This window comes from Actinia tenebrosa, unplaced genomic scaffold, assembly GCF_029948245.1.
Source record: "Actinia tenebrosa isolate PJP-AT-01 unplaced genomic scaffold, QUT_ActTen_1.0 PGA_scaffold8__29_contigs__length_14323225, whole genome shotgun sequence".
Taxonomy (NCBI): Eukaryota; Metazoa; Cnidaria; class Anthozoa; order Actiniaria; family Actiniidae; genus Actinia; species Actinia tenebrosa.
In genome coordinates this window covers 10,315,317-10,341,053 of record NW_028292585.1, presented here as the reverse complement: position 1 = coordinate 10,341,053, position 25,737 = coordinate 10,315,317, and the positions used below count along the sequence as shown (strand labels likewise).

Sequence of the window (25,737 nt, the reverse complement as noted above, 5' to 3'; positions counted from 1 at the left end):
AAGAGGAAATTGATCAAAAAGACAAACTCACGGCTTTGTAATATGGTCCTAAATCACTTTGACTTTTGAACTTTTGACATTTTTGACTTTGACTTTTTTATGTCCGCTCTCGGCCACCGTAGCTACGAGCGTATGACGATAAAATTTCCAACGTTTCACTCCCCTACCATTGACACTGGTGAAAAACGCACTGCGCATGCGTTGGGAGAAAAAAATGGCGTGTGTTGCGTATTCGCGGGATATGCTAATTAATGGTCAAAACGTAGAGTCACGTGACATGTATGAATATGTTGTAAGAAGTCAGAATCGGAATGGAAGTCGAGGAAGGAACGAGAAAGGAAAGTATAGCCATTGAGCATTCAAACGAAATATAGTCATTTAACGGAGTATAAGTTTCATATCGGAGTCCAGTTTTAAAATCGAGTATAGCTATCAAGTCAAGGAAATTGAAGTTTTAATCCTTCGGAACTCATATCAATCGGAGTGTAGTTATCAAATTGAGAAATTCAAAGTAAAGTCACCAGCGAGTTCAATACGATTATAGTGATCTATTTAAATTCTCAAACATGGTCCTTCGAGCCGGATTACAGGAATAAGAACAAGGCCGGACTACAAGAGAAGCAAGAAATCCAAAATGGAGTTAGGAAAAGCAAAGAAATACGTGGAGGTCACAAAGGATACGTAAACAAGGTGATCGCGCAAGTCAATAAAGTATGTGAAGAGTACGAAGGTTCGCCAAGCCAAAGAGAACATTTATTGGGTTTAAAATCCTCCCTGACAGAAAAGGTTGAAATTATAAAGAAATTGGACGAACAAATCCTCGAAGCTGTCAAGGAAGAAGAAATCGAGAAGGAAATAGAGGAATCGGGTGAGTTTTGCGAAACTGTTTATAGATGCTTAGCAAAAATCGAGACGTGTCTCGGAGCACAAAGTGGAAACGTGGAAAGTGATTCATCAAAGGCCAAATCAAGCCAAATGCAAGGGCCAAAACTTCCCAAATTGACGCTAAAGGATTCTCAGGAAATCCTGCTAAATGGCAAACGTTTTGGGACTCTTTTGAAATATATTTAAATTCTCAAACATGCCGCGCACAATAACAATTGATCACATCTAAGGGTAGGTTTTCTTTTAACCGACAGGGCTATTTTTTAAATATTCGTTTTGGAATTTTACAGATATTTTTGGATTTCTTTACATAGAATCCGACCATGTGATTATCTGCAAATTAGCCATGCTGGATGTCGACGTCGGGCCGCGAGTGGCGGTATTTTCAAAGATGATTTTTGCTTTGTATAAACGTTTTTTTTTTTTTTTTTTTGCATAAATCAGCAGTGTATCACAATCGAAATTATCTTGCTATTGCGAAAAGGACAACCTCAAGTTTTAAGTATTTTTTTTAAAGTTTTGCGATTTTGTAAAACAATCAAAACACCGGCATCAAAAATATAAGTTGCCCTTCGTTATGAAACGCCATCTCCGAGCGTGCGCAGTGCGTTTTTCACCAGTGTCCCTCCTATTACACTCGTTATTGATTCGTCATTCCCTTCCTTACACGATCGTAAGCCATTCGGATCGGCCGAAACCAAAACACTACGAACACTACGAGGAACGCCTGTCACATGATGGATTGCGCTTGCTAGATAGATCAACCAAGAGTAATAACTAAAGGAATTTTCAAGGACATTCATACGGAGCCCTGGAAGGGCCAAAAAGTTGGGATTTTTAAAAAAAGTGGGGATTTTTTAAAAAGTGTGGATTTAAAAAAAATGCATGAAATTCCTATGCAAAAATGTGGGGATTTCAGTCTGCAAAAACAATTCAGTGCATGGCTCCTCCAGGGCTCCGTACATTCAGAACATTTGCCTAAGTTTAATTTTTTCTTGTGCTCCTTCCAATCCGACAATTTCGTATGGAATTATTTGGACTGAATATTTATGTATCCATTCTAAGTCCATCAACTTTCAAAGTGTTTGAAGTTGTGCATTCTTTACGGCGTTGGTATTTTTGAATATTTGCACACTGAAATGAGACTAACCACAACCCGAAGTATCATGTGTCTGTAACTTGGGAACAAAGCGATACGTGACTGATTCGAAAACGGTTATTTTTTACTGTTTTGAATCATTTTATTATTTCATTTTCAAACCTCACAGCATTGGCAGAATTTTCTTCATCTTTTAAGGAGTATTCAAGGTGGTTTCATGAGTTCTTGAATTTGTATCATATCTAAAAATTCAAGGACTTTTCAAGCACCTGCACGAACCCCGTAAAATTGCAAGGTTCAAAAACGTAGACATTCACTGAATTTTGAAATATCTTCACCAAACTTTACAATTTTGTAAAATGGCATCAAGACAGATAAAGTTGCTTGTGCTGCAGCTGTTAGCATTTCAAAAAGATAGTGTTTCATTACAAGACCCTATTGCCTTGGAGTTAAAGGCGAAGAAATGCTTTCTCGGTATGTAACATCTTATACTAGAACACCCGACCTCAAGTACTCGAACTATTTTATTGCGTTTACACGGTACCGGAAGAATTTTAAACCGGCTAAAACTTTTGACCAAAACATACCATTAACACATAACTGTAAAAAAGGAACGTTCTGTTTACACGTAACAGGATCAATATAATGTTAGTGGTTTTCCGATCAGATTATCCGAAAGCCAGTCTCCTATGTGAGCCACTATTAGTGTCGTCATGAAACACTCTCTCCCCTTAGTAACTAATTGGGGGACTGAGCATTGTGTGACGACGCTAATTGGTTTTCACGGCGGCCATGTTGGAGAGACTTAACAAAAGAATTGTCAATTAATTCTTTTGTTATATTCTCCAACATGGCCGCTGTGTCTTTTGTTATTACATTCTCTTGGAAATGGTTGAAAACCATCAATAGCGGCTGCATAGGAGAATGGCAAAAAGCATACTCCCTACGGCTTGCTGTGTAAATGTCATCTAGACAAGATGTTCACGGTACGGGTCAATTCTATATACGTGCAAGTCAAAAATTCAACCTCGACTATGCAGGTCCCAAATTTGCACGGCTAGGCGTAAGAATAACACAGCTAATTCGTCCGGTACCCTGTAAACGCAGCCTTAGACTATTCCTGTATCCTAACATAATATAGCAATGGATAGTACCAGTCTGGTTCTATATTGGTTTCGTCGTTTTGCTTTCCGTTTGTTTACAGTTATTTCAACAAATATTGAATACTGAATTCTGCATACTGAATAGTGCATTCCAAGTCCCAAGTGCATTGTAGGTCATTGTGACATTGTCTAAAGTAGGATTAATAATAATTTATTCTATGTTTAGTGTATTTCATCTGAAACAATATACTAACTACATGTACTGAGTTAATTGCTGTATATTTACTTTTTATTTCAAATTAACGAGCCCCACAATGCCCTTCAGTCTTGGAATGCACTATTCAGTTTGTATTCTCTTTAACACATTTGCGTGAAAAATTTCTCACTGCAACATCGCTGTTAAGAAACCTTGTTCTCGTGTGCCATTTCTGTCGTTTGATTGTTAATTTAGGGAGAGGTTTAGGTTTTGGAAATGTTGCATGAGCGATATTCGCTGTTAACAAACATGTACATTGACATCAGGAATCTTTTCTTATTCAAATTTGCAAACCATTAAAACAAAGACCTCTTGATTGTAGATAGATCTCTGATTGGTATACAATAGGTGACGTCAGCGCAAACTTTGCTAATTATAGGTTCCACACAATGAATCAACCTCTACTACTTTCTACTCAAAAATCATTAAATGTCCTTAAAACCGTCCTCTATACTTTTGTTATTTGCTTTCACTGTAAAATGTCACTGCCATGGAGCCGATGACAATACACTGAATTTTTAATCTAATATCCAAGACATGAAAGGTTTTTTAATTCTTCGTCAATCCAACGTCGGATCCACAACCAATTTTCAAAACGATTTTTCAGGTATTCAATCGCAACTGAATAAAATAACCCTTTTTCAATAGACCCTAAAGAACCCTTATACGCTCCGGGAGATAGACAGACAAAGATTTTATGGATATTATTGAATCCTCATTTTTCTGCTTTAAAATCAATACGATCAAATAAAACTCTCACGTATGTTTTTGATATATTGAACAGCCCCATGGCTTAATTTCAGCTCATTTGGTTCAGGTTTAGATGACGCTCCCCCATTATACACTAAAGGAAGGAAGGTAGGAAACGACTCAGAAAATACGACCTTCGAAAGGTCGAACTCTGCCAATTATTTTGCCGAAAAATGTTTCCAGTTGAATACTTTCTTCTGCAGTTCTTTGAAGAGATAACTGAGTCACGCTCTCACCTTAACAGAATTAACAAAGCCATTATTCTTGAGAAGCAATCCCCAAATGAGTATAACAATTCGGCTTCTCAGCACGCCATTTTGATTCTTGACTTTTTTGCCACCCGAAAACCGCTTTTTTCTCGAGAGAGCCTGGACCGAGGAAAATCGGAAACTCTCGAGGGTAGCCTCGGGTGATATACACAAAACAAAACATGACATGGGGGAGCGCCATCTAAACCTTAATGAAATGAGCTGAAATTAAGCCATGGGGCTGTTCAATATATCAACAACACACGGTGAGAGTTTTATTTGATTGTATTGATTTTAGAGCAGAAAAATGAGGATTCAAAAGTACCCATATAATCTTTGTCTGTCTGTCTCTCGATCGATTCAGTTATTGAACGCTAACTATGAGCCTGGGCTATCAAGTGTTAAAACTCCTTTGAGAATAGCCACAACTATGATAATTAGCGTAACAAAAAAGGTATCGAAAGGGATTCTGGAAGTGTAGGTAAAAAACGTCATCATGCTTGAGGCCTATTGGAATACACTTACAACACTAATGTGATATAAAACTTATATTCGAGTCTCACGATGACATGAACAAGTCAAAAAATGTAAAGTAAAGTCGTGGTCAAGTCTTAACGGAAACCGAGAAAACTTTTTCAAAGCCATCCTCCAGTGAGCTTGAAAAACAATTCGTCACTCGGTGGCTGATTGACGTCTTTTCTCATGGACAAGAAAATATATCCCCCAATAAACTCGTGGATGGATTTGATATCTGCGCTTAAACAATTAAAAGCGATAGTTTCACCCTCGCACTGTACAATCATTTCTCTTGTTTCCCAATTGACATTCCATGATTTCATGACACTGTAGCGCCAAGTTTTGATGGCTTCGCGACTGCTCGGATCCATTTTCATGATTCGATTAAAAGCAATTCCAAGGATTTCCTAAAGAAAATACAGAAATATTTTATGTAAAGGTTAATACGCTAGGGCGAGGGTTTGCATTGAAATTCAAGACCGAGGGCCGCTTCTCTTTATATAGTAGTATTTTCTATTTATATCTTGCTTAACGACGTAGCATACGTCAAAACGTTTTATTCATATTTTTGTATTTTTTATCTCGTGGATACCCGAAGCGTGGAAACGAGTTGTTGTGAGGGGTCTGAATATGCAAATATGTCACTCACTCGCTCACTAAGATGTTAGCATATGATATTTAAACGTTTTTTCAATCGTCTTGCGTCATCTGCTTATGAAGTTTAAGCACAACTTACTTTCGGACTTCATACAAACACGACGTTCTTATTCAACAAAGGGTTGACAAGACATTTATATTATGAAATGGAATCTCGATGTTCGATGTGGGATGATGCCCAGCACTGATCTGAGCCAGGTGGTGTGTGACACGGGTTCGCAAAGCACGATAGGTAAAAACGTGAATTTGCTCATTTTCTTCGGACTGACGTAATGTAAAGAGCTCCCGAGTTCTAAGGCCCTGGCTAAACGAAGAAACATGTTTTCAAAAATATGTTTACCGCGCGCATGTTTCCTCGATGTTTCCCAGTTTAGCCACATGTGAAACATTGCTGCGTGCAACGAATTTTGCTTCCAAGACGCAAAAAATGTTTTTGCTGTTCGGCAGAAACATTTCATGTTTCCAAGGCGCATGGAAACATTGTTTCCCGATGTTTCCTGGCAGTTTTTCCACCTTATAAAACATTTAGCCAGGACCTAAGGCTTTAAGTAATTTTTCGATATTGTGAAAACCTTATTTTCTTAATAGAAATATTTAACAAATCAAGATAAAGGCATGTTGTAAAAGGATGACTGCGCTGGACTGAACTGGACTGACAAAACATGGACTGACAAAACATGGACTGCCAAAACATGGACTCACAAAACATGGACTCATAAAACATGGACTGACAAAACATGGACTGCCAAAACATGGACTCACAAAACATGGACTGCCAAAACATGGACTCACAAAACATGGACTCACAAAACATGGACTGCCAAAACATGGACTCACAAAACATGGACTGCACAAAACATGGACTGCACAAAACATGGACTCACAAAACATGGACTGCCATAAACATGGACTCACAAACAGGACTACGTGCCTCACAAAACACGTGCTCACAAACACGTGCTCACAAAACACGAACTCACAAAACACGGACTCACAAAACATGGACTCACAAAACACGGACTCACAAAATATGGACTCACAAAACATGGACTCACAAAATATGGACTCACAAACACGGACTCACAAAACACGGACTCACAAAACACGGACTCACAAACATGGACTCACAAAACACGGACTCACAAAAGATGGACTCACAAAACATGGACTCACAAAATATGGACTCACAAAACATGGACTCACAAAACATGGACTGCCAAAACACGGACTCACAAACCACGGACTCACAAAACACGGACTCGCAAAAAATGGACTCGCAAAACACGGACTCGCAAAACATGGAATCGCCGGACTCGCAAAACATGGACTCGCAAAACATGGACTCGCAAAACATGGACTCGCAAAACATGGACTCGCAAAACATGGACTCGCAAAACATGGACTCGCAAAACATGGACTCGCAAAACATGGACTCGCAAAACATGGACTCACAAAACATGGACTCACAAAACATGGACTCACAAATGTACCATTTGAAAGGTATTGGCACATTATTCACACATTATCTGGCTTTAGAAAATTCCTGGCACTGTTGCATGACAAAAATTGACTCGCGATCAATTAAAACCCAAGCATTCCCAAGGTTTCCTGTGATGCATAAAAAAAAAAAAAGAACGAACAAAGCAGTACACAAGAAAGGGCAGAAAAACGACAAGCCCGCTCCTTTCACGATTTTTTTTTTATTTAACTGAGTTTAATACTCCAAATTGTTAAGCGTTTCATTTGTGTCACTGCTGCTCGAAAATTGTGACGAAATTAGAATATATTTACTAAGTGTTCATGAAAATATCAGATTTTCTCATGCTGATAAAAATATCACCTCTCCCAAAAAAACACGGCTTTATATCTCAAATACGCATTCACTAAATTTTGGTCGCACTTGATATTTTGCTATTTGGGTCGAAAAGAACGTGTTTACAAAATATTGAGCTTAAAAACGTAAAGCCGTAATTATGGCGAAAGGCCAAAAACCATTTTTCTGCCCTGTCAGTACACTTACAACATTTGATGTTAGCAATATTTATCTAACCTCTTTCTTGGATGGTTTGTCGGATCTAAATTTCACAATAAAGTGGGAAGTACCAAACTCTGGTAAAGACTGCCACTTTCTAATGTACAGCATCTTGGACTCTACGAGTGATGTCTTTTGTAATGAAGTATGTGCATCTAAAATACGTGCAGCTATCTGAATACAAAAGTACGAAAAAACTGAGTGTCATAGGAAAAAGGAAAGCAAAGGAGCAGTAGTAGCACCAAAAAATATGTACGTAAAACAAAACAAAAAACAAACAAACGAAAACAAAACAAAAAACAAACAAACGAAAACAAATATAAATAAAACAAACAAAAACTACAAAAAAAAAAAAAACACTTTTATACTCGGAAATATTTAAAAATGCGGAAAATAGGGCTTTAGAAAGGGTAAAATTCAAAACACTTTCGAAGCACCATGCTCCAGTCCCCTTTAACAAGGCTTGCTTTCTCCGCAAACTGTGCTTTTGAGATAAGGCTGTGTGAGGCAAGTGTGTGTACAAGTGTGTAATTTTATTCTTAATACTGACCTGCTTCGGCTTATATTTTCTCAACATTCTAGGTCCAACAAAATCTTCCGGTTGTATTTGAATCTAAAACAAAAGTGCAAAGCAGAATAAAGCTTTGTAAAATTCCTCTATCACAATTTGCATGCCAAAGCAAGAAAGTAGATACCTGTCCAGGGCTGGTGGGAGTAGATTCACCCTTGTCATGCTGCATACTCAAAAAAGCTTGTATGCCAGCTTTCTCGGAATTGTAGGTCACATCAGCCATGGTCTTGCCTTTAGATGCCATGCGGAATGCAGCCATCCACTTAGCATATTGCGTCTCCTAAACAAACAAATAAATATTCTTCAATATTGAAGAAATAGAAAACGCGCGCGCGTGCTGTGTGCTGTCATAAAGCACGCGGGGGTTGGCAGAACACGAGAGAACACGAGAGAAGTGTTAGGAGAAGCACGACGCGTAGCGGAGTGCTTCTGGACACTTCTCGAGTGTTCTGCTAATCCCCAAGTGCTTTATGACTACACACAGCACAACAAGCAAGTTTTTTATTTTTTTATGAAATATAAAATACATGAATAATAGATAGGAATGACGCAACGGAAAGTACGCGCACGTGCAATGTGCTCTCATAAAGCACGCGCTCCAAACCAATCAGAACGCGACATTCATAGAAGTTATTTCATAATACACAATAACTCTGTGTTTTTCATTACATACAGTTTGACAAGCTATCTCCAAGTCTTCACCATCTTGTAATCTCAGCTTTATGTGGTACCTATCCTTGTGCACATTAACATCAGTGGTAACTTCGCATCCTACAGAACGATAAAACCAATCAACTCAACTGTACAGTGGTATGTTGTTCTCTACGTCAATCTCGTATCCAGAGACTACGTTCGTCTGCCACCGAGAAATGATATATGCTCTGTTTTTCTTTTTTCTTTCTATATAGTCCCGAGCACTTAAGCCTCGAAGAGTGGGCGTGCTTGTAATTTCGTAAATGTAAAATGTAGTCAATAGCGACTTTGAATTGCAAAAACAAGTAAAACATGCGAAAGAAACCGACGTTTCGAAGTCATATACTGGCTATAAGATTAAATTATGCTTCGCAGGGTTATTCGCTAAGTAGCTGTGCTAAACATGTATATGCATAGTATATATACACTTGATTGCAGAAAGGTTGTAGTATACATCGATACATATATCTAATGAGACCTTTTTGCAGCAAGTATACATATACACTTAGCATATACTTACTAGCATACTATCACGAATCCTGCAATTTGATTGGCTAACGTACCCACTATCTATCCTGTGATAGCATAGTAATCAACTATGGTGATAGATAGCGAGTAGCGAAAAACAAACAAATGCAGGCTCAAGTTTCGTCGGCGAAATCTCTGCTTGTTCTCTAAAAAAACTTTAAAAATCGATAAAGGGTACTTATTGTTTAAATCATGTTCAGAGTAATATGGGAAAACCCTACAAACACAAAACTATAAAAAGATATAACTAGCTAAAAACTAGTGTGAGCTGCGTCGGTGTTTCTAATGAAACAGTAATGATGAAAAGGTAAATTATACACCGTGAAAAGATGAAAAAACTTATTGACGTTTCGGACGCTAGTCCTTCGTCGGAGTAAAAGAGTCTTTTACTCCGACGAAGGACTAGCGTTCGCAACGTCAGTAAGTTTTTTCATCTTTTCACGATGTATAATTTACCTTTTCATCGTTACTGTAAACACAAAACTACTTAGTTCAAAAATAGTTCTTGATTTCAATTGATAAAATAATTGTTTACCTCTAAGGTTCGTCTTTTGAAGAGGCTGTCCATACGATTCTTCTTGGCTTTTGTGCATGGTTAGTATGGTATCTGTATATAGTCAATAGATCATCTTTAAATTTAGTATATAGAGTTTTTCCGTGCAAGTACCTTACACATGCTAAAGTACATTGGACTTTAGCAACTGAGTTGGCTGAGAGTTTTGGTACAAGGGGATATATAACCGAAAGTAATCAAACTGCCTTTGGCAAACTCGCGAATACTACCATGTGCCCTTTCTGTGCATTTCGTTGACTTAGGCCCCGTCCACACTATGCCGGATAAATTTGAATCCGAATTTATATTTATTCGGTTAGCCCCACCGTCCACACTAGTCCGGGCGAATCCGGAACAATTCTTCACCGAAAACGATTTTTTTCGAATACGGTCTTCAGAGTGGAACAATTTAAAAAAAGCCGGCTAGCCGTATTAGTGTGGACGGAGAACATTTCGTATCCGAAACTTTTCCAATGCGATGACGTCATGATTTTCATGGGACATTGTTTTGCGGCCTCTGATCGGACTAGTGTGGACGCGAAACATTTCATCCGTTTTCATGTGGACGGAAAACGTTTTTTTCGGTTTCGGTGTGAAAGTCGCGGATTCAAATTTGTCTGGCATAGTGTGGACGGGGCATTACTTTCGTTATCACATACAGGACAAAACTACTCGATGCTGATTGGCTAATGAAGGAGGGCATTTTTCCGTAATTCGCTTATGATTGGTAGTTCAGTAGCCTTGTCGCTTCGCGAATAGGGCAATTCCAAAACTTTGAAAACACAAGTTAATCATTAATTTTTACTTGCAAAAGAAAACCGGGTTAACTGGTTTCAGAGACTCTAAGAATCCAAAGGAGACGTGTGAATAAGGAAACAAGACAACCTTTGATGTTCGTGATTTCCGTTTCCACCAATAAAAACAGATGAAAAGTGACTATTGGAAGCTCAAAATCTAGGAAGCATAGTTCTTAAGATCCTCGAATAATACTTAAGGCTTATTTAACAGGAATAAAACAATTTTAAAGTGCTACTATGACGAAAATCGCTCAAACTTGGATTCAGCTGAAACTTCCTAAGAATACTCTTTAAAGGTCCAATAATCACTGCATGAAGTGTTTTCTCGATATTCAGGACGAAAGTATGATATTTTTACGATTATTTTTTTGGAGTCTGTGACGTCATACACTCAACATCGAACATCGCTCCATACATTTCTTTGAGAGTATGTGGACCGCGTGGCACTAATGAAATAGTAGAAGATAATATAGGTAAGTTGTAGTGCTTGGGAACGAGGTTATTCCGGGCGAAAACCCTTGGAATTAAATTCGGAAAAATTAATTTCCGACCTCGCTGGGATTCGAACCCGGCTTTCGCCCGGAATAACCTCGTTCCCAAGCACTACAACTTACCTATATTAGCTCCATACATTTCTTTGTAGTTTATGATCAAAATATCAGTAGTAAAGGGAGAAAGAAATACCCAAACACCCCAAAATATAAATTATAGTCACAAGTAATGTGAAATAAGCACATTAGCCAGCCTTTGGGCTTCATAGGAATAAAATAAATTAAGGATTTATATACAAAGAAATATATGTAGCAATGTTTGATGTTGAGTGTATGACGTCACAGACTCCAAAAAATAATCGTAAAAATATCATACTTTCGTCCTGAATATCGAGTAAACACTTCATACAGTGATTAGTTTAGTTTAGTTTAGTTTATTCGTCACTATTTACAACCTGAGGTACAATACGTTATCTAATAAATTAAGTGAACTAAACATAGTTATGTAGAGATAAAAAGGGGAGGAAAAAAAAGAAGTAGGTTATTATGATAAAACGTGACAGGAGGAAGATACAGGACTTGCTTCCCAATTGACAACCTTCCCCTATTGTAGTAAAACTAAAATAGTATGAAATAGCAAGAGGTCTAAAAGAGGTCTAAAAGTTATGACATTACATATCAAAAATGCTACACTATGCTATATATTTTATAATGAGTTACTGAGGTGGCTGATATGATGATAATTTCTGGTCATAGTGTTCAGAAATTAACTTTTTAAATTTCGCCAAGGACATTGGCGTGGTTTTCAGCTCAGTTGGTAGGCTGTTCCATAGTTCTACAGTTCTTGGTAGATAAGAGGACCTATAGTAGGTCTGCTTGTAGCGTGCCGTAAGTTGGACGAGGTTGTTCTTGTCAAAGCTACGCGTCTTGTAGGTTGATGTAGCTGGAAGCAGATGCTGTTTAAGTTGGGTTTCTGTAGACCCATTCCTTATCTTGTACAGCATAACAAGGTCAGTCATCTCTCTTCTGTGTTCCAGTGGCTGCAGTTCGAGGTAGCTGAGCCTCTCAGTGTATAAAAACTTTTTTTAATATGGAAAACCAAACGGGCATCGTTAAGGAAAAGATGTAAAAGTAAGCTTATAAGTCTTATTTTGCTCACCATTTTTTTACCAGTCTTCAAGTCTATTTAGAGCTGTTTTGTCCTGAAAAAATTCTGAATTCTCCAAAATCTGGATTTGATCGAAAGACATTCGTAAATTTCACTAAACCTGATATTGTATTGGATAATATGTAGTTTTCTTTCGCTTTTCAAGTAAAATTAATTAAATTAATTAAATTGGAAACTACTTTGCCGAAGAATTCAGTGCCCAAGAACAAAACTAGCCTCTGCTAGGGAGACTGCTGTTGGATCGTGTCGGGAAATTATCATGATCTCGAATTAGAAAAGCAATTAAAAATACTTATATTCACCTTAACGGCAAAACAACTATTGACACAAATAAATGAATATTTTCTGTAAATGAACAGCTAAAGGCGTAGTCATTTCAACGCCTTCTCGTTCGTATTGCCCTCGTTATGTTTCTGATAAGGTAAAAGCTTAGTCAGAACTTTCCGAAACGCAATATTTGACTTGTGACTGAAGGTGCCGAAGGTGCTTACCATGTGCGTATCATGGTTTCCTTGTCTATTGTTGATGCCTAATTCATACTAAAACGTTTAGTTCTGGTGAACCGTATAACTGGTCTCCTCCCGCCGCTCATTACCGGCGCCCAATGCTATCATTCCCTGAGCCACTTCCTTTCAAAAGGCTTTTTTGATGTGCCCTATATGAATAATGTTTTAGTCCCATAGATTAATTTTGTCCGTCTAATGTCATTTAGACATCAGATTCGCTCTTTTGAAGTGGCTCAGGTAATGTCAGCGAGAAGCTCGAACTTCCCTTCCACAGCGAGCAAAGCCAGTACCATTTGTTTTGGCTTCTTTTACATAAAAATATTTTGTTATCTACATAGAAGTTTTGTTTTTATATTAACCGCTTTATTCCCGCAATAAAATAAAAAATAAATAAATAAAATAAAAAATAAAAAATACTTTACGGGTAGCACCAGAAAGAAAACTACCTGGAGATTATTAACTTACTAAACTAGCGTAATATGCGAGGCCAACAATACCAAATGTGTGTTTTCTTATCCTTATTAATTTATTGCCAGTTTTTATATGTTTTCATTTGTGGGGGAAAAAAACGAAAAACAAACAAAAAAAACAGAAATCACGAAAGACAAATTTAACGACAAGTTTTGAAATGAAATTTATATTCAGTAAAGTAAAGAATGCACAACTTCAGCAGTTCGGACCCTCACTGGAATACATTAATATTCCACACAAAGTCGAGGCTACTCTTGAACACAGAACTTATTACATTATACGAAAGGTGATAGGGCTGTCCGGCGGATAAATCCTTATCCAGTGGATAAGTCGATGCTGTTATCCAATAAGTATCTAAGAAAGTCAGCCTAGTATGGAGCAACTTTGATGCCTTATTACTTACCTTTAAATACGAACCAATGCTTCTTTTTTTTGACTCCAAAAGCTTTCTGCCTATATTAAATGAAAACCGATTGCTTCAGAGATAGAAGTTATAGATTTCTTTCATAGCATGAGATTTTTAAATCCGATAATTAGATCTTCTTTCATTAAAACAGCCCACGCCATTTGAAAGAGCACTTAAAAATCAAAGAATGTAGAAAATTTGAATAACATGGTAATATAGCATAGCATAGCATAGTAATTTTTAACCCGGCACCATCACTCTGGGTACCCTATTGGCTCATGCTGATTAACATATGGGATAGCTGAATCCGAAGTAGCCTGCGTCACATCCGGAATTTTCTTCGTAAGTAAATTATTTACGAAGAAAATTCCGGATGTGACGCAGGTTAAATCCGAAGGCGACAGGGAGGAATAGCATCAGCTGGGTAAAAGGGTTGGTCATTGCTGCTGGGAGGAGGGAAGGTGAAATGATATATTCTGAAGACTGGTATTTATAACCATATATATAGCGACGTGCCGCAGATTTGGACACTTTTTATCGCGCTGATGCCGGATGAGGGAGTAACTACAGAACTCTCTAAGATATTGGAGATCGATTTTAGAGAGTTTTGTATCGATTTCTGAGATTTGGCCTTTGTGGTCTCGCTTTGTTGTTTTCCCACATATTAAAATTACACATACTACTTCAGAGTACAACATAGAATGCTTACTTGATAAGATTGAGATAATCCTTAATTTCTGGGACAGCAGTGAGATTCTAAATAGAATAAATAAAATGTATGAGTCAGATTCATCAGGATTTAGCTCTGTATCCGTGGCATCGGGCTTAATGTGTACAAACCATTTTCTTACCCAGACCCTTCTCAACAAAAAATCGCATTTCGATTATTTGTTAGAAAGCTGAGAAGGCTTTGGGTACGAGAATGGTGCACAAACGATATCATTTCAAAGAAATCGCAGAAGAGCTAGGAAATCGCTTCTGAGATAATTGTAATTGCTTTTCATAAACCTACAAATTCAAATGTTCGAAAAGAAAAGTTTCATAGCTAATGTGTATATTATACACTTAATGTCTGGACACGAGTGAAATAGTTTAGTTTTCCCGAGAGTCTCTCATATAATTACAATGCCAAATAGTTTTATCTACAAATTCGTTTCCAAATGTTCTTTAACCTGTCCCTATTTAGGTCTTTAAAACACAGTTCATTATCTGTTGGACTAAATCTTCGATAGTTTAATCCGGCGGCTCGGGTCGAAAGGCAAAAATGTGAGCTTCATAGTTCATTCAGAAATGCATGATTTAGATGTTAAGACAAGGCAAATTATTCCCTGCTGGCAGATTCTGCCTCGTGGCAAGTCTTGGCAGAGAAAATGGGAAACTCTGGAGGTGTAGGTCTTTATGATACATATTTAGGATTTTCCATTTGATGGTAAAATCTTTCTTGATCTTTGGAGAAAAGCAAGAGCCTACTAATGCATGACAAAAAGTGTGACCTGCGACTTTGGAGAAGAACATTGTTAGCTTATATGCTTATATGCCGATTTACACTTGTGTTTCACACGCTTATGTTTATGCTTATGTTGAACCAGCCATAAAGGATCAGTGTGATAACTCAAGTTATCGTGTTGTATTAGCTCTATTATTCATGAACTCAATTCAGATTTATACAACTACCTTTACCACTAACTAGCAGGACAAATTGTCCACGCTACGCAAATCTAATTCACCTATAAACCAAGACCCCAACTCAATAAACATCCGAAAACGAGTTTGATGACATCATGGGGTTCTGACGTGTTTTTTTGAGCTCCATCATTACATGGGAGATTGAATGGTCGGCTGAATGATGTGAACATTAACGTAAAGGTAAGAGGAACATCTTTGGGTAATTCTATTCATCTTAATACTAATACTTGCAGCGATTTCACTATTTGGCAAAGCACACTATTACCAACAAGACGCCGAAGCTATCGAAGGGTTATTTTACAACAATAATAGCTAGATATTGATGGTTTTCCCACCGCAACGATGTTGGATGAATGTAACAAAAGATTCATCATTAGTTTCTTTTGTTATATCATTCAACATGGCCGCCGTGTCTTGTTATTTTATTCTCATGGGAATGAATGCAAACTAGCAAATTCAACATCTACATTTCATCTAAAACGTCTTACAGAAAGCGGAGCCATTAGCCCAAATTCTGGACCAGAGAAATGAGTGCATGTAATCGGGCAGTTGCTAAAAATCTGCGTGTTTCTTGCACTAGCCTTCTACATATCAAGTTTGGCGATGATCTACGATTAATAAGGAATTGAAGGTCGACAACTTTATTATTTAAACACGGAAGACCCCGAGTAAGCGCCACCGCGGGCGCCTAGCAATTATTACATCCAATCCAACGAGGATACAGAAAATTGGAGAACGGATTAGCAAGTAGCCTGCAAAGCAGGCGTTCTTGTGGGTTTGGGGAAAAACCGGGGTTTTGGGGGAACTTTGGAACGAGCGAGAAGTCCCATTTTTCTCGCGGACCATTGGTCGAAACAGGAACCCCTAAACCCCGATTCTTTCTCTCAAACCCATGAAAAGAAGGCCTGCTCTGCAGGCTAATTAGCAAGGCACTGATAGATGTAATTTTAACTTATCAGCAAGAACTTTGCATCAAAAGTGACGTCTTCGACCCTGGGCTCAGTGACGCCCTATTTATGCATTCACGTGCGAAAGGGTAGAGAAAACGTAAAGCTACATTGCGTAAGTTTAAGGGAACTATGTTAGTAAAGTTCAGTGTTTGTATGTCGTTTTCACGGGTTTTAATGATTTTTAAGGTCCAGCCTCGTTTTCATGTTGCAGGAGCGAATGCCTACAGATATCATAACTTAAACCACTAAAACCAAAAATTTCGAGATGGAAACGGCTTTTTTCTTAATCAGGACAATAACACCAATATTGTAAGCCATGTTTCCTGATTCTACTCAGAACATTTCTGAAAAATCACTTTTTCAGAGTTTGCCTCCTGTCTAGTATCGAGCTTTAGAGGGAGTGCATTAGTAACCACATGTATTTTCTTGTGGTGTGAATGTCTTTTCCGGTGAGCAGTTTTCATGACATTGGATTGATTGTATAACATTATAGAGATAATGTTTAACTAAAATACAGGTTGAGGTTGAGTGTAAAATATTGGCAAATGACTTACATCTTTAACAGGGGTGTTTGTCAGTGAAGATCCTTCAAGTGTTGCCTGAGGAAAAAAAAGTGTTGTTAATTAATGTATACTAATTCATCTGTAATCTTTTTTTCTCCATTTTTCAGATTTACCTTTCCTGTTCATTTGTTGTAAGGAAAATAATTACTAATCCACTTTAAAACCAATTGTGAGTTAACCAAAGAGGATTATACACATAATCACTATCCCCATCATCTACTCAAACTTTCAAGAGAACGAAATTCTTGTTTTTACAACTTACAAATTTCTCGTGCGCCGATTGGTTCAGAAAAAGCTGACGTCAACGAGTGCGCACTCTTTACATTGGTTGTCGCGAGCGCTAAAAATTAGAAGCTTTTATCGTTTTTGTCATTGTAAGAAACAAATAGACTTCAGTTTTATAATTTCGTCGGCTACGCCTCGTGGATCCACACTACTTTGACAATTTATGTGATGACCCAATTTATGGGACAGAAACATTAAAAGCTCATATCTACTTGTTAATTTGACCCCCCTTCCATAATATGGGACCTTTTGGATAGGAGGAGACAAGTGGTACCATATTATTGAGTGTAGCTTAGAATACAGTAGGGGAATGGGTGGTCTTGGAATTTAATATGACATACAGTATGATAAAAATTTCATGGACTGAATTTCCTGTAGCTGGTAAATATAACACAATATGAGAATTATTCTGATAATTCAGAGTAAGCGCGATATATATTTGATGATCTGACGTTTTACCAGTTCCCTTTGATCACATCATCATTCTGTAATTTCTACATTAAATATCTTGATCAGCAATGAACAGAGATATCAAAGAATAGTAAACACTATTTTCATTAACTTTTTAAGGGCTTTTATGTAGATGTGGCAGTTGGTTATGCCTTTTAAATATAAACCTGATAAAACACTGTTGCTCTCATGAAAAAGTACTAAAACCAATAATTTGTAATGTACCTGCAGATCATTAAGGGCAGCATCAATGTCATCATCATCCTCAGTTACATTAGGTTGTGGTGATGTTGAAAGTATTTTAACTTGAAACTGAAAATATACATATTGTACAATAAGTTACTCTTGATTAAGAAATAGTGCCACTTGACCTTGCACCATCACTACCCTGGGACTAGCACAAAAATAGTCCACTTTTAAAAGCCAGATTTTTCATCCTAGGTAATAATATATAGACTAAATTGTCTCATTCTTTATTTGTCTTAACATGCTTTCCACTATTACTTAGTTGCCGCCTGATTCACCGATTATGACGTCACTTACTCAACAGACATCCACTGAGCTAAAACAATATGGTAAGTATGAAGACAATAGTTAAAAACGAATTTTATAACATGAATTACCAGAACATTTAACATATTTTTCCTCAGTGTTTTAGTCACATCATTTTTTATTGGGGTTGAATAAGTACGTCATAAACGCGGGGAGAATTAGGTGCGACAGCTGAATAATGGTGATGTAAAAAAAGAAAAAGCAAATTTGAAGGACTTCTTGTTTAAATATGTAAGTAAAATAGGCAGTCTAAGACTGAATGTGGCAATTTTTTTATTTTTTGGGGGGGCTACTGTTAAATAATTGGACAGGGAAAAGGAATCTGAATCTGAATATTATTATAAGCCATTCCCAAGTTGAAGGGGAAAATGGGTCAAGATGGCAGCACAGTAACGTTAATGTGGGACTGCTTTAGGGACTATGCATTGCAACGCCAACTTTACCCAGTTTTTTACTCAACCAGAGAATTGCTAGTAAATCATATGAGACATAAAGGAGAACATCAAATTTATAATAAAAGAATAAAATAATTCTTGGTTCTTAAATGGAAATTGTTATTGTATTCGAAAAAACTGATTTACCTAATTAATGTTGGTCTTGACAAGCAAAAGAAGTCAATTATGACTGCCATGTATGGAATTAAAACTAAGGTTTATTTTCATTGGGATTATGAAATGCCCGCAACACATATTCATGAAAATTAGATTTGAAAGAGTCCATTGAGAGATAGGACCTTAGGCAATCTATGCTTTGTTGCTAGACTACTGAAATAGTTTTAATCTTTATTTTTTTGAGCCCTCATGACATGATATGAAAAAACAAACAGTTTGAGTTTCACCACATGCACGTGTTGACGTTTGTTTCTTACTAAAGAGGATTGTAAACCAATAACGAAAAAAAAACTTGAGCTGTTGTAAAGCTATATGCACATGTTTAATTCTGTTCACTACAAAAGGGAATATTGTAAACCAATGATTAAAAAAAACGTAATGATGTAAACTGTTGTAAAGCTTTACAAAAACATTTGTATAACTGCACACAAATGCAAAACAACATATATAGTAGGGGTTAGTGTTAACAAAAGAATGCTGGGGAAAGAAAAACAATGATTTTGTCCCATGATCCCTTTAAATAACAATTAATAATGGTAATTGAACTGAGCGGAGTGCTATTTGGTCTGAAATCAAATGAGTGATTACAAAATTGCACGACCACTGTAGCAGGAGTGCAATTATTTGTTAATCCCAAGTTTGATTTCAGACAAAAATTGCATGAAAAAGATCAGTTACAACTTAATTATATCCATTTTGAAATCTCCTGCAATAATACTGGCAATAAGAAGAAAACCTAATAATTATGCAGTTTACATACATTATTATATTATTTACGGACCGGTTTTTATATTAAGACTGGTTTTAACAAACTGGAAGTGGTAACTGTTATGTCATAAATATTCATGCTAAAAGGCTACTGTCATCAAAACAATGAAATTTAAAATACAAAAGGGTGCCATTCTAGATTAAGTCAATTAGATTGCAGGATTTGCAATTGATTTCAAAATGGATATAATTAAATAGATATCACAATGCAAGGGTCTGTGCCTCACATGCCATATTCATTTTTTTACCTGTATTGCTGCAAAGGTCATCATTTCTTCTTCAGTACATTCAACCTCTTCTGTCAAAATACTCCATTTGGCTTGCTCATAAAGTTGATTAATTCTGATATCATCTACCTAAGAAAATATTGTCTCATTGGTCCATATATATGATATGATATACCACCTACAATTTTATAGCATCTTGAATCAGTTGTGTTTTTTTTTTACATAAAAGGATAAACTTTATTGCCGCAAGCAAAGCGAGGAACAACACTAATTTTGATGAGTATCCTGTTTATACATGAACAAGAGGTACTGGACACGTTAGGTAAAAAAAATCTCGATCAATTGCGATCAATTGTTGCAATAATGGATTTTTACGTCATCAGTTCAGAAACGTGCGCACCCAACAAACTTGGGCAGCGGTCTGTTCTATTACATTATGCACAGATGACCACTGCGCAGCCTCATGGTCTTCCTTCGTTCAACCAACAATGCCCCTTTGTAGGAACGATGCGGTTATATATATTCATGGAACTATTCATCAAGGTCATGAACAGTTCAGTTACATTTCTCGGGGGAGGCAATGTTCATTTATGGGTTTTTTGTTTTTTCTGTCCTGTTCATGAATGGAATCATTCTACTATAGATAACATACTAATCAAAAGTGACAAGATGTGTCTAAATGCTTTTGAAAGCCATGCAATCCCAGATCAAGAGCATACATTTCTAAACTATTTGCCTAATACTGTTTGTTTGCCTTTTGCTTTCAATAGCAGTACAGTATCTTCGAGCCAAAGGTCTTTGAGGACAACAAATTTTCCGCTTTTTGTACTATGGCAACTCAAGTAAGATGACATTTTGGTTAAAACATTTTACATGAAGCTTGTTCTTTTATTTTTCTTGTTTTACAACCGATTCAAGTTGCTGTAAAATTTAAGAAATCGGCTAGGCAGCATTTAATATAAAAGCTATGGCGTCAGGCATCCTTCGACGGATAATACGGATAAAAAAGCTTTGTGTTATAAGAATTTATGTGTTAAGTAGGCTTAATAATGATAAAAAGTCATGAAGTAACTCATCTGAGGATTAAAAAGGCTAAAGTGACATTCACATTGTTTGGTAACATATGTCAGATGATAGATCTTGTTCCTTTGTGCAAGACCATGTTTCCCTAGATTATATATAAATCTTTTTTGAGTTGTATCCATATTCATGTGTCTTATCAAATATTATGAATAAGATCTTTTTATAGCCATGTACATGTATTTCCTTACCTTTGGATTTAAATCAAAGAAAGTGTAGTATTTAAACTTCAGCAGCAATGTATCAAATTCTCGCACCTCCTGTAGTTAAAATATTTTTGTATTATTATCAACATTCAATCAATTTATCACCAAAAGACAAAATGAAAATGCCTGTAGGAGAACCATGGCAGAACGTATTCATTATGGAATAGGTCCAATTTTAGAATATATGCACCATTACATTTTACTATGTACAAATAACATAAAAAATGCCACAAAGGTGCAGATCTAGGTGCATTTGTCCAAACCCCCCCAAATTGCAAATGAACACCCTTAATGTCAACTCAAATCCCCTTAGTTTACTAGGTGATCTTGAACCCCCTAAATGGCAAGTATGAACTCCAACACTGGATCATCTTAAATGCCACAGCTAAGTAAGCTGGAACACCATTCTTTTGTTTTGCAAATCTGCCGACTGTTTTTTTTTTTGGTTAGCAAATTCAAACTTCAGGGATCACAAACCCCTTTAGCCAAAATCATGAATCTGCTCCTGATTTGGGTCTGGGTCATAGTATTATAAATAGGATCTTAAAATGTACAGTATATCAAAGGGCACCAGGACAGACGGATTGGGTTTTAAATATGTGTGATTGTTTCAGTTATTCGTAGATTTCTGATTGAATGGACATATGTTTGCGCAGCTGTAAATACTCAGAGTGTTCAGCTGATTCAAACCGGAAAGACCGTTGGTGGACGTGGTAAATATATTCATATCGTATAGCTGATTTGAACCAGAAAGACTGTTGGATAGAAAGATAAGTGAACACTTATTTAGTATCCATTTAGAAACAAACATATATCAATTCAATTAGAAATCTACAAATAACTGAAACAATCACACATAAAGTATTTAAAACCCAATCCTTCTGTCCTGGCGCCCTTGGTATATCGAGGGAAAAAATTATTTCAAAATCACTTATAGTAAACAGTGTAGTAGTATGGTTACAGTATTTTTTGTATGTGAAATTTTCTTTTCGGAGATATAAACATTTGAAATATCAAAATGCAAATGCTGAAACGCTGTTGTGGAAAGTACTGCTGTACTTTCAATATATACTTACATATAACAGAAATAATGGTTTTGTACACTTTTAGGTTATTTCGATCTGGTAAATTCACTTCAGAGAACTTGTCGCAAATTATACTGCAAAATGTAACATTCTTAAATTTACGTAATTCCATTTGCATATGGATACTTCAAATGTTTATATCTCTGAGAAGACCACATACAAAAATACTGCAGCCATACTACTACACTGTGCACCTATACATGATTTTAAAAATAAATCTTTTCCTTGATATATACTTTAATTTATCAAAACTTCAACACAGCAAAATACAAAATCAAAGTTAAATTGATTACCTGTTCCATTAGGGACTTTGATGAGTCAAGCCAACTATTTTTAAAGATAAAAGAATTTTTAATTAAACAAATGCAAAAGAAATTTTCTAATTCAAAGCCTGAAAAATTACACCATTAAAATTCAATACCAGTTGCATTTGTATTTTATTTAATTTAATGCGCGCGCACATATGCCATGGTTTGATCGTGTTTTTCTTTGTCAATGGTAACGTTTTTCATTTTTCCGAGGATGGCCAACAAGGTCAAAAGCTCGATCATATTTATTAAATTTATGGTTGATAAAACAAACTATTATGAAAATATCAACTAGTTTCATACTCAGTATTGAAGAAAAGAGAAATTTGTTGTGAGCAACCAACACCTTATAATAATGATGATGATGATGATGATGATTAGTATATGTAATAGGACTCCATGGAGGAAAATTCCGTGGACTGACAAAATTGGATGAGGCCGTATAGGCCGAGCATGAAATCCCATTACCTATTAATTATATAGCTGCCTAATTAATTCCATATCGACAGAACTGTCCAATTAAGTGTGTAACTCCACTACTTTACTGTATAGGCTGGTTTTAGGGTAAATGTCAAATTGGATTAATTCTTGGTTTTCATGTGACGTCATCAAAAAACAAAAATCCAAAGTATTCACCCCACAAAACTGTTTGTTGATATTTTCCTTAGAGCATCATAAGTCTTACCAAAATAATTTTGTTTTATTGATATTTGGTTTTAGATTTATGGCAAGTCCAATAAACAAGAAAGAAAATTTGCATATTGTTAATGGTAGTAAAATGACGCCATCTCGCAATGGTGTATTAATAAGTATTTCTTGTGTTGAAGAAAGAATTTGATAAAGTGAATGGTACATAAAAAAGATAACAGAACCAAAAACACAGACAGTAAAAGTTTTTGAAAAAAAAAGAACAATCGTTTAAACTTCAAAAATAAAAACCAGAGATTTAGGAATGCAAAAACATATTTTTTGTATATTGTATTTTTATATATTGAATATTTGTTTTAGCTTGTCAAGTGAAAACCATAATTTTGAAATCAATCAGTCTTCCCTCAATAACACAGTATGAAATCACTGCTGGATTTACAATCATAAGTTCATTTTGTAGAATTACATTAGCAAGTAAAGCTAAATATGTGGTGTAGTATGTATTACTTTTTATCTTTCATTCAATTTGAAATAAATCTATGAAAAACTAAGAAAATCTTAATTTCATGTGTCCATCCGAAGTTGATTTAAAAAGCTTTTTCCAGAAAGGGAAGTCTATAACTTACAATCTTTTATCAAAAACACTTGATTTCTAGCAGATTAGTTCTTAATTCATCTTCAACTTCAAAAAAAGTGTGCACAATTATTGTTCTTGGCCTCAATATATAATCCTAAGCTGAAGTTTTCTATGCATTTGTGAGTTCTACTTTTTAAATCTCTCAATCTAGAGCAGTAAGTGTGCACCCTGGAATTAGTGAGATAAACCAGAAAATATAAATCTGTCAACATTTTAGTGATTGAGCTACTGAGTCAGTGAGTGACACATAATTTGCATATTTAGACCCTTACCATAGCTCATTTCTATGCTTTGCATATTCACAAGTTAAAAAGGAATGTGTCGTTGGTGAAAATCGGATAGCTTGTAGCAATTAGTATACAACCAAGCATTGAGGGATTACTATTTCCACTTACCCTGAATTCATGTAGGCCTTTTCTTGTAGAGTTCTTGGTTTATATAGCATATTTACGGCTTCGGTTGAGGGAATGAGAGGGCTAGTAGACAACTGTGTGTTATCTATGGTATTAAACGACCCATCAGGACTTAAACTACTGTAGGCTGGGGAGCTAGGAGTTGGGGATGTTGATCCCGGTGAAAGGCTTCCATTGGATGTGTAACCATGTTTAGGAATGGTACCATATGTTGGAGTCAGACTATCTTTACTACCCCTTTGTTTATCATCACTATTTTGGGATAAATTATCATCTGAGCTCAGCGAAGAACCCGACAATCGCTTCTTGGTCTTTCCTCGTACGCTTCTTTTGCCTTCTTTGAGCATTCGGGAATTCGGTTTCATCAAGCATAATTCTTCGGGGTGTCGAATACCGAGTTCATTGCACAATTCCTGAACTGCTCCAAACACTTTAATAGAAAAATTTGTAGACACTTCCACATATTGTAAATCAGGAAGCTGAACTCGGATTTTTTTATGTATAGGTGTGAAATGAAGCTTCGCATCTCCCTGTACGCCACAAGTATCCAAAGTCAAACGAGGTTTCAGCAGCCACATTCGCTTTTGCGGCCACCATAAGCCATGATCGGACCAGTCTGCCGAAATGTCTATAAAACAACAACAACACTAAATTGTTAATTCGTTTGACTCGATATCATATTTGATCATATTTATGATTTAAAAAATTAACATCAAGAAAGGCTGCCATTGTAGGTAATATTTTTGGGTCTTCAATTCAATGAGCTTTATAAAGTATTTGAAGGCGTAATTCGATCATATTATGAAAGATCGAAGAAATGTTCATTTACGATGAAGCGACGATGAGCGAGTGTGTTGCGCCAAACGCTTTACTTGCTGCTCATTTGTTGATGACTGTCTCACAGTGTATGAAAATACTGTAAATGAAAACTTTATGAAACCTTTAATTCAAACAAAACTATCTTAAAGGCATCTTATTCGAAAACATCACGGACGTTTCGAGTGTTAAGCATACCACACCCGAGCAACTTACAAGTTATTTGGTTTGCCCTTTGAAAAACTTTGAAATTATACTAAAGAACAAGAGTCAGCTAGCTTACCAAGTCCTTCAACTAAATCAAGCATAAGTTTACCAACAAAGGTTTCTCCATTCACTTCAACAGGTTTTTCGGTACTTAAACTAGTGATATATACGGATAAATTCCAAAAGGGTTTCTTTCCACCAGTGTTGGCCATATTGGAAGTCAATTACTCAGGTAATGTTAACGTCCTTGATACTTGGCCGTACAAAAAGAACTCTTCTGTGAAGGTATTTTCCCGCGTCCAAAGCTTTCGTATTGAAATACTTCCGGAAAAAATGGTTATACTACTTTCTTGGGACTTCCATTATAGAAAATGTCGATTTGTGCGGGGAATAACACAGACACAATTCGACGCATACATCACAAGTTCGTGACCCTTATGGTTGGCACATTTCCGCTCCGCTCCGGTAAACACGAAACAAAGGCGAAGTTTTAAATATCATTCCGAACATATCCC

At 36.4% G+C, this 25,737-nt stretch overlaps 1 protein-coding gene across 1 annotated transcript; it reads right to left on the bottom strand.

The window, feature by feature from the left end:
• Positions 1-3,132: 3,132 nt before the first annotated feature.
• On the bottom strand, positions 3,133-25,672 carry LOC116308957 (fermitin family homolog 2). Its single transcript, XM_031719470.2, has 15 exons — positions 25,299-25,672; positions 24,182-24,827; positions 22,487-22,520; positions 21,094-21,162; positions 19,844-19,951; positions 17,890-17,976; positions 16,921-16,965; positions 14,440-14,486; positions 13,728-13,777; positions 9,874-9,945; positions 8,791-8,888; positions 8,242-8,397; positions 8,097-8,159; positions 7,565-7,720; positions 3,133-5,264 (listed from the first exon to the last, which is right to left on the bottom strand). The coding sequence occupies exons 1-15, from the start codon at positions 25,432-25,434 to the stop codon at positions 4,977-4,979; spliced, it is 2,055 nt and encodes a 684-aa protein (XP_031575330.1). The 5' UTR covers positions 25,435-25,672; the 3' UTR covers positions 3,133-4,976.
• Between the last annotated feature and the right edge of the window lie 65 nt (positions 25,673-25,737).